Genomic DNA, 9,508 nt, shown 5'->3' with positions numbered 1-9,508 from the left:
TTAGGCGCAGAGTATACGTGGTTGCATGCTATTTGGCGTTTAACGCGGTCAACTAATTTTAATGACGTCGCGGTTTTGTTCGTTTGGCATTCAATCGGAAGAAATATGGACGTTGTTCAATGAGCGATTCTCCCTAAGATAAATTTCAGAAATTGGGACTGTTTTTACAACACATGGTTAACCCTATCTGATATTTGAGTTGGAGATGAGTTAGAAGTATACGTCGTAAAATTGAATAGGAATATGCTTCACAATTATATTTCATCGTATTATTAATGATCATCTTGTTCATTATCTCTTCTGTATTTGAAGGTTGGAAATTGGAATTGTTTTTACGGAAAATGTTTTTTTTATGCTTGAATTAATCAAGAAATAAAATGAAGAGAAATTCTCTGCATTGAATAAGAAAAAGATCTCTTTTGGACTTAAAAACTTATTTCCAATTTGGCTTACTTTCTACTGAACAGTTACCAGTTTTTTAGACTCGGCTGCAAAAAGTTATGATACGAAATTTGCTTGTAATGATGTATCTGTACAAGAGTCTATAATAATATTTATAACTGCTAGTGAACTTGAAACGTGCGACTCGATTATTAGTCCTACAAATAAATTCAATAAGAAAATTTGACTTGCCATTATTTTTATATTCGTGGATTTGAGAACCGGAGAAAATTGAAATTACTCGTTCCAAGCGACCAAAATATCGTTACCTGAGAATTTATTATGTGGTAGCCGAATGCACGAATGCGACTTTCGTTTTGGTTGGTGATTTTTACGCTACCGTGGTTTCAATAATGAACACTGATCATAAATTTTCATTTGATTCACTTAATATTCTTTTATATAGCTGTGTGTATTTGTTATTATGTTTTTAATCAGCAACTTCTGGTGTAAGAGGCGTCTGAGGAGTTATCAAGGTGACGTGAAATTCATAAGGCTGGTCGTAAAACAAGATTGAAAATGTATACCGTAGCAATTGCGTTAACGACGTCAGGAGACGATAAAGAGACGGTACCGAACTTTGCTCAATGTTTGTAGCTTACCCCGTGTAAAATTTAAGCGCAATGCTCAGAACGTCTTTGTTTTTTCGTACTATTCTCATAATATCTTTATTATTGTCACAGTCAACACAGAATTTTGTCTATGCATGAATATGATTCCACATTCCTGGTTACCATTTTAATTTCTAGCACTGTTCTCGTCCTGTACTTCTCTTTGCAGCCACTTCAAGGAAACCCAAAAGCTTGTCGCCACCGCCACGCCTAACCGTCTGATAAAAACACTTGATATTGGCCTAAATGTATTCTCTTGACACTATTAACCATCACAACAACAATAGGTACTATTTCACACTTTTACGTGTCGCATCGATCATTAAACTTCTATCCAACTAATTATCGGCGCAATATATCGCGGTTGTGGTTCTAGCGGTTATCCAGTCCAGGTAGTCGGTAGTCTTGACGTAAATACCCGGCATGCCACGTCTGGCACATCCTATACCCCAAGAGACAACCCCTGCGAAATCACAGATTCACAGGTTTCGAATTAACTGATTAAAGCAGGCAGTTTGACCCAATACGTAACAAGTGGCTATGCGGTGTCTTACCAACGATTTCATACTTGTCGTCCTGTCTTTTGAAGAGCAGCGGGCCGCCGCTGTCGCCCTATCGTTTTTAACAAAGCTACGTTCAGCTGATAAATAGTTGAAAAGGACAGCAACACAAGTCATAGGCTAGAGAGAAACGTACCTGACAGGCGTCCGTGTCGTCATTGTACGCACAGAGCATAGACTTGGTGAGATGGTTGCCGAACGACGTATTACGACAGTCGGACCAGGGCATAACTTTCAGATCAGCTTGACGGAGGAATCTGGAAGCATTACCAGAGGTGGTGACTCTGCCCCATCCGGTAGCACTGACCTTGTGATTGGTGTAGTCCGATTCTATCACAAGGGTGTAATTATCACCGAAGATAAATATTAGTAACTGGTTATTGTCGACCTAGAGAAAAAATTTTACTGATCCATTCGTCGCACCTCTGTGAGGCAGACAAACTGGTTTGATGTTCTCGTTGTACCGTATGGGGTACTTGAGTTTAATCAGAGCGATGTCGTTCGTGTCGTGCAGGAAATCGCTCCTGAACCCATCGTGAAGAATCACTTGTTCGATGGGCGACACGACGCCTCCATCGCGATTCTCGATGTCGTGGATTCCAAGCCATACGGATAGATCGTTCTGGTTTGTCCTGCGGGAGACAACGATACCGTTAGTTTAGCACCACGAAGCCGACGTAGCTGCACAGTAATCCATGAAAACACACCATTTCACGCAGTGCCCGGCAGTAAGGATGTATCGGTCGTTGATCAGGGTTCCGCCGCAGTGCAGAGAACCTCTGTTGAAGATCGCTGCGACCCAAGGGAAAGTGTGCGGCACCGATATTACTCCACCCACGATTCGGTTGCCGACTCCTTCGCCGGAAACTCCGCACTCTGGTACAAGCAACAAACACAAGAAGTTGGATCATATCGTTGATTCTGGCCTGCGTCATAGCGCTACGCAGCATAGATATGAAATGAAATTTACCACATTCCGGATCAATGACTTTAGGCTGCAAAGTTTTCCGGGACTCGACCACCTGGAACGACGACGTAATTTTATCGTGCGATTTCGGTGACGTTGTCATTATTTCATGACGTTATTCCAAAAGAGAAATTCAACTAACCTGATGTATCAGCAAAGACCATATCGCGAATAACGCTGCACTCCGTTTCATGGTGCTAATGTGGCGAATAACTGCGCCGAGTTGATGACTCCCTCTAATCTACAGAAGCTACTGAGCTCGGTGGCCGCATACTTCGATCTATATCCCGAGTGATATGCGGCTTACTTGGCAAACCCCCGTACAGCGACTCGGTTCGCATCTGTCGTTACCTGCATTGATTACTCCTCGTTTTCTTTGCCTCACCTTACATTTACCGAGATCCGTCCCCTCTCTGCATCTTCTTATTCCATTTGTCCTTACGGCAATACGGCAATAGCATAGCCAAGGCAAGGTTGCTGTAAAAAAATGCTAAAAGGGTATTGCATGTATTTTTTATGATTTCATTGGATGCAGGGCCTCTATTTACTGTAGCGTAGTTGAGTCTATAGCGTTCAACGTTTTGAATTAATTTCTATGATAGCTCGATTAGAGCTGCTAAATCGAGGATTTGAACGTGAATTATAAAAAACACCTTGTAGTCAGAATGTTACTGTTTATCTAATAAATGAACTTGCAATTATTGTATTACTCAATATTTCAGACTTTGTTCATAATCACCAATAACTCAATAACTGCTACCTACTGATTTGCATGATTGATACTTACCTGAAGTATAAGTAAATGGTTGTTGAGTACTATCCAGATATAACTGAGCAAGCTTAAAGCTGGTTAGACTTCAAATCAGTGGATGAATTCAACAACATGCTGTAATCTTTATTTATGTTTTCAAGATACATGGACACGCATGGCACATATGGACACGAGCTCGCAAATTTTATTTGTAATCCTGCACATACCAACATGTAATAAAATTTCAACATTCCAGTATATAGACATGAGAAAATATGTGTAAGCATTGCGCAATGCTAAATAAACTAGAATCAATCAATACCTGAAATTTATTCACTAAAGGTCGATTTTCGATCAACGCCAACAGTACATTGAATCTTCCGACGTAACTTTAAGGATCCACGGAAGAAGTCGAGGAACGTCCGTGTAAAGTCCGGGGAAATCCTGGTTGCCACATCCAATACCATTTGATACGATTCCTGAAAGGCACGCTTATGATCTATCGCAATACTTCTTTTGTTAACGCATATGTCTGTTTTGATTAAGATCAATGCTCTGTCGATAAGGAAACAGTGCATTGAAGCTTGCAGGCATGATTACATCGATGTGTCTGAAAATATGCACACTTTTCCTCGATATTAAGGACTTAGCGTTGATTCTCTCTATGAATATTTAAGTAACTTCATCGGTAGAGAAGACCGGTTTACCACATAGAACTTGTTGAAAGACAACGATAATTTACTCCAAACTACGGTACATTCCATAGTTCCAATTGATATCTGGAACTACAAATCGCGAATTTGGTGCAATCTAATTTAACGATGCTAATCTCTTCGGTCGAATTTTATTGTTCACCTGGGTGTACGAGGTTGAGCAGTTCAGCAACTTCAGTTATTAAATCGAATGGAGGCATGTTATACTCGGTGAATAGTGAGCGTTGGCATCAACGGCGCCATCGAGTTAAAGTAGAATCAAAAAGTACAACAATTTAATTTAATTTTTATGAAAATGGAACTTGTCGATATATTTCTATTTCCGCTACGTAACTCACCGATTAATTCAAATTTCCGATCTTTATTCCGGACTTGCAGAGGACCACCGCTGTCTCCCTGAAACCGAAATTTAAGACGTTGAAGCAAATTTGCCTGCTGTTTCATTTCACGCTTACACAAAACTCACTTGACAAGCGTCGCGACCCGCAGCTTGGCGGGATCCGGCACAGAGTAGCGTTGGTATTTTGGTAGGACAGGATTGTGTCTCATAAATTTCCAAAGCTACGACCCGCAGCGAGCAGACTGTTACACCATGGTCAGCGCGGCCCCAGCCCAGTGTGAAGGCCACCTTTCCGCCAAACCGTGAGGCCGTGCTTCGTTGCAGTACTGTAATTAAGTCGGTGTATTAAATTATACAAACGCTTGTCTCTCCCCGCCGCTGCCATCTCCGTTACTCTCTCAAAATGATATAAAAACCACAATTTATATTGTTGATGTTTGAACGATTTTCCACTTCGAATTTAAAGTTATACACTTTCAGACTTTGGTCGGAGCAGCGACAATGACAAAGTACCAAATCACAGTTTTTTTTTCCAATTTAACGCCCCCGGCAGGACTGAACTTTAGGTGAAAAGCTGACGGGTTCTACATGGCCAAGCTCTTTATCAACATACTCATTTTCGGCAAGCAAATCGGCCTGATGAACTCGTTGAATGTGACTCTCATGTTCAGCCGAATGAGCATTGCGTCAGCGTGGTTCGTGTCCTCTTGGAATTGTGGATGCGGATAAAACTTTTCAACGGAAAGTATCACTGTGCGAGAGTCAGCCGTGCATCGATCATGCTCACCAAGCGCCACCTTTGTCTCTGCTTTACTAAAACTTTGGCATCACGGCATCAGTCAGGTACAAATTCACTTACGGTATTACAAGAAATGCAATTACGGTGGTGATCAAATTTTCAACAGCCCTACACGTACCCTGAGGGGTGAAATTCAATCAGTTGAGAATTAGCGGTAAAAGTTTGAAGTAACTGCAGTTTTTGAGGTGGCAAAAGTTGATGAGAACGGGAGTAACGAGTTTTTGATAAAAGATACTGTGTTCCACAGACAGCAGGACAAACGACCCAAAGATCGGAATTAATTTTTGACAGTAATTTCAGGATTTTATCATTTCTCTGGAGTTCTATGCTGTATACGTTAGAACTGACAGAATATCCGTAGCGTCTCAGTATCCAAGAGGATATAAGAGGATCCTCGGTGATAGATTTTTATGAAATATGATACGAATTCCCCGTAGGGAAGTGACGGAACTTCCGCCTAATTACCGTAAGTAACATGATCCGGTAATTCAGGTATATAAGATTTGGGGTAACGAAATGATTTCTTACCCCAACGCCAAACAATGTGCTGCCGTAAGGACGTAGCGATCGTTTATCAGGGAACCGCCGCAGACAAGATTGGAACCATTAGCGACGACCATCGCCATCCAGGGAAATTCATTCGGCGATGCCTTGACGCCGCCAACCACTCTTGTGTAGCCCGCCTGCCCTCCGCGGGAATTTGATCTCCCGCATTCTGTGCGAGAGTGTAACAAATTTGCATATCAAGAGCAGGAAACTCGACTCCTCCCGCATCCTCAAGCTAATCTTACCGCAGTGCTTGTAGCTTGGACTTCCGTAGGAATTATCTAATTGCCTCGACGATCGATGAGCAGATTTTAATGCCGAATTCAAGCACTGTACAGGGCAGAGTAAGCAGAGTAACAGCATCGCCAAAAAACTCACAAGTATCATTGTTATAAAACGGCTTTTGGTAACTGGCACAACTGGGCTTATGCAGGTACGAAAACACACTCGGCGACTGCCCATGCAGTAGTTTCTAGTTGGATGAGTTATCTATCCCGCACGCTGCATCGCCGGTTTAATGAACAATTGTTTCATTACCTTTAGGGAATGGTATACTCGTATAGCGACCCGTATATTCGATCATCCAGGGATATCTCTCTTGCCTGTAAAATATTTATCGAGACTTTCGACACCGGCTTAAGCCAAAATCGTCGGAATTTTATGCTATCGAAAACATGGGAAAGTGAGAATATCGACGTTTTCACTACTCCCGCAACTACCGAGAGGACGTCTATCGCGTGTTATCCTAAATTTATGAACTACGTTTGGTACTTAATCTTCCCGCTGTCCGTTTCACTCCTTTATCTGAATAATGTGATTTTTGACTTGGGAATAAAGTGGATATTACGATAGTGAACAAAAAAAAAATACGGGATTAATCAAATAATTATTCACGTTTGTGTGTTTCAGCTGATATATGAGAATATATCAGTAGTACCCATTTGTCAAGATTCGATCCATTGAAATGTGGACACGGTAAAAATCGTACAACACATTTAACTTAAGATGCTTGAACAGATATTGCAAATTAAAACAACACGAAGTGCCAAGGTCATTGAAATTGACTGAAAAACGTAGTTTCGATGATTATTTTGTGCAGTAACAAGCGTCTTTGGTCTGCTGTAAAATCCAATCAAGATGAGGCCCAATTCGGGTGAACACAGCACCCGCTGGCTTGTCGTCGCATTTATTCACGTCCGACATAATACCTGAAAATGAAAATTACGAATGACAATCACGAGCAGTTCACTTTTTTTCGGGGCAATGATCAACTTCGATAACCGTCAAAACTTACCGACGAGATCGTAGACGTCAGCGTATGATCTGTAGAGAACGGATGAACCGACGTCGTTCTGTGAAAAAAATAATCGGATCGTTCGATTTCCCAGCTTTTAATTGTGTCGAAAGTTTTTAATCTGAGACCTACTTCGCACACGAGAGAATTTCCGCCGATAACTCCAATGCATCCGGAATCGTCGTGGAAGCTTGCTAGACTAACTCCGGACTTGATGCACTCGCTGTATCCCAGAACCGGAAGACCCAGCTTTCGGGGTCGACATGTTCTCGTCTCGGAAGCGTCCACGGCTTTACCTTCGATCCAGCCGGAGAGAGTTCCTACTTGCCCTAAATAAGTGGACCCTGCGGAATCGGAAATAAATTCCTATTATCGTTATTCTGGGTGAGATTTAGGGCCGGTCGATGAATATAAATGGGAGAACTGCACGGCAGGGTCCCGTAGGATAGTTTTACGTGTGTTAGAACAGATTGCGTCGTTGCGAAATCTAAGAAAGTGAGATTAGTCATGTAACGACTCGTACGTAGCAGTGAAATGAAACGAACAGACCGTCTCCAATTCTCAACGATTTCATATTGAAACAAACCCAGAAAAATTAATTTCCAGGCTGAATTATCTTTTCGAAATGATTTTGTTAGGAGTCAAAAATCGTTGACAGTCTTGGAAAATTTTTCGGCTAGATATGCATAATGCCTTGAACCAAATGCGGTGTATTATGGGTCGCACATAACTCTTTCGGGGATTTCGTTGACTGATGAATGGTCGTGAATCCAGGAAGATACTAACGAGGCTGAAAACAACATTATGCGGTATCGGAACGACCGCAGGTTCCGAGAGTTCCATGGGTTAGCAGAATGAATTAGCGACAAACTTATCTCGAGCAATGTACCTGGATTAGGCATGCAGACCGGTGAAATCCTCCTTTCAAACTTCGTAGGTTGACTGAGGCGAAGTAGAGCCAAGTCGTGGCTTCGAGATTCGGGGTTGAATTCCGGGAACGGTATCACCGTTTCCACACTCACGTTGCTCGAAGATATGTCCAAGTGGCAACGGTCGTATTCACCCAAAGACACTTTGATCTCCGGCGCTGTGGCTCTGGACATTGCGTGTGGTTAAAAGGCGATGAAAAAGTTATGAATAACCATTGACCGTATGATTTACGACGCGCTAACAGCGAGTTGATGGTACCTACTTTGCAACCGCGATTACTCATCTCTGTATTTCATCTAGGAATCGGAATACCCGGGATTCCGTTCAATCTCAAAGTAAACTAGTCGCGAGCTGAACCGTAGGTAATTGCATAACTGCTGACAAGGAAAATTGATTGGCTTACGCAATGAGCTGGCTGGCGGCGGTCATGACGTATCGATCGTTGATCAAAACCCCGCTAACGACTAGTTTTGATTTCACATGGACATTGGCCAGCCATGGAAACTCGTGGGTGTCGGTATACTCGCCGCCCAAAATTCTAGCCCCACCACGATTCGGTCGTCCGCATTCTGCGGTACATTCGTAATTTTGAGTGAAAAAACAGAGAATTGATTTGAATTACAGTATCGTTGAAATACCCACGACATCCGCCGCAAGACTTGAGACCTCCGAAAATGAAATCCAGGACTCCTCGAGTCACTCGAACTTTCTCGACGTCCTTCGAATTCTACGGAAATCAAAAGTCGTTAATCAAATGTGCCAAGAAGCACGTGGAGACGAGGCCGAAGGTAACAATACGTGTTGAATGTCGACGAAATTAATCTCCATAGCATTTATTATCCACAATACATGACAGTGGCTTCAGCAACCATCTGCAGGATCTGTAAAAAGCTACTACCGCAATTTTCTAACGTTTTTCAAAGTACATATTTGGTTTCCACGTTCAGATAAACATCCTCAATCATCAATTAATGCACATGACCTTATGCGCGGCGTTGATGTTGATCGTCACTTACAATTAGCTGCTTGGATCAACACTTGGTGAAATCTGTAGGACCAGTTCGTGGAGACACGTCCCAGATGACCATTAAATATAAGGATTTGTTCCTCTCTTCGATTCGGTAAATAATTTTCGTAAATCTTCGCATCACTTACTTCGATTCTGGGGCCGTCGGGACGTGCGGTGGTAACTGCCAACGCAACGACGAAGACGCAGAATAGGAACTTGACGTATTCCTGTAGGTTCATGATTACGCCTGTCGAATCGAGGCACAACTGCACAGTGGCCTGTACCCGGTATCCATACATAGCGGTACTAACAACCCGCATTTATGCCCCCTTCCATCTCTCCGTGCACAAACTGACTACTTTGCATCCCACCCGAAGGTTCAACAGATCTCCGACTCAGTCGCTGACCTATGGAAAACCTGTCCCGTTATTTGGCTGGGTTTCGACCATGTTGTTATCTCCCGATATGCTGTTCGCCAACTCAAACATCCGTAGATGCTGTAATTCCTGTTCGAGCTTGGACAGACATTAATTCATGGGATCGCGCG

General features: G+C 42.5%; 2 protein-coding genes across 2 annotated transcripts; both read right to left on the bottom strand.

Moving 5' to 3' along the window:
• Nucleotides 1–376: 376 nt before the first annotated feature.
• LOC124178299 (transmembrane protease serine 9-like) lies at nt 377–6,115 on the bottom strand. The gene is made up of 14 exons (XM_046561535.1): nt 5,974–6,115; nt 5,711–5,897; nt 4,997–5,202; nt 4,510–4,709; nt 4,382–4,439; nt 3,690–3,809; nt 2,976–3,069; nt 2,722–2,815; nt 2,583–2,634; nt 2,320–2,488; nt 2,036–2,244; nt 1,749–1,942; nt 1,607–1,664; nt 377–1,515 (listed from the first exon to the last, which is right to left on the bottom strand). Exons 1-14 carry the CDS (start codon nt 6,113–6,115, stop codon nt 1,391–1,393), a joined length of 1,908 nt encoding a protein of 635 aa, XP_046417491.1. The 3' UTR covers nt 377–1,390.
• A 508-nt stretch (nt 6,116–6,623) lies between these two features.
• LOC124178958 (vitamin K-dependent protein C-like) lies at nt 6,624–9,327 on the bottom strand. Its single transcript, XM_046562826.1, has 7 exons — nt 9,108–9,327; nt 8,595–8,679; nt 8,356–8,521; nt 7,912–8,117; nt 7,155–7,366; nt 7,023–7,080; nt 6,624–6,936 (listed from the first exon to the last, which is right to left on the bottom strand). The coding sequence occupies exons 1-7, from the start codon at nt 9,279–9,281 to the stop codon at nt 6,815–6,817; spliced, it is 1,023 nt and encodes a 340-aa protein (XP_046418782.1). The 5' UTR covers nt 9,282–9,327; the 3' UTR covers nt 6,624–6,814.
• Nucleotides 9,328–9,508: the final 181 nt, after the last annotated feature.

Source organism: Neodiprion fabricii, chromosome 3 (assembly GCF_021155785.1).
Source record: "Neodiprion fabricii isolate iyNeoFabr1 chromosome 3, iyNeoFabr1.1, whole genome shotgun sequence".
Taxonomy (NCBI): domain Eukaryota; kingdom Metazoa; phylum Arthropoda; class Insecta; order Hymenoptera; family Diprionidae; genus Neodiprion; species Neodiprion fabricii.
This window is presented reverse-complemented; position numbering and strand designations above follow the sequence as displayed.

Excerpts from the sequence above, each read along its gene's own strand:
- LOC124178299 (XM_046561535.1), bottom strand. The coding sequence starts at position 6,115 with ATGATACTTGTGAGTTTTTTGGCGATGCTGTTACTCTGCTTACTCTGC. Across the intron at positions 3,070-3,689 it reads AGATTCAATGTACTGTTGGC|CATTTTTTTACAGCAACCTT; the intron begins GTTGATCGAAAA and ends ATACCCTTTTAG. Across the intron at positions 1,665-1,748 it reads ACGACACGGACGCCTGTCAG|GGCGACAGCGGCGGCCCGCT; the intron begins GTACGTTTCTCT and ends TAAAAACGATAG.
- LOC124178958 (XM_046562826.1), bottom strand. The coding sequence starts at position 9,281 with ATGCGGGTTGTTAGTACCGCTATGTATGGATACCGGGTACAGGCCACT. Across the intron at positions 8,680-9,107 it reads CCGACGGCCCCAGAATCGAA|AATTCGAAGGACGTCGAGAA; the intron begins GTAAGTGATGCG and ends TGATTTCCGTAG. Across the intron at positions 8,118-8,355 it reads GCCGCCAGCCAGCTCATTGC|AGCCACAGCGCCGGAGATCA; the intron begins GTAAGCCAATCA and ends CGCAATGTCCAG.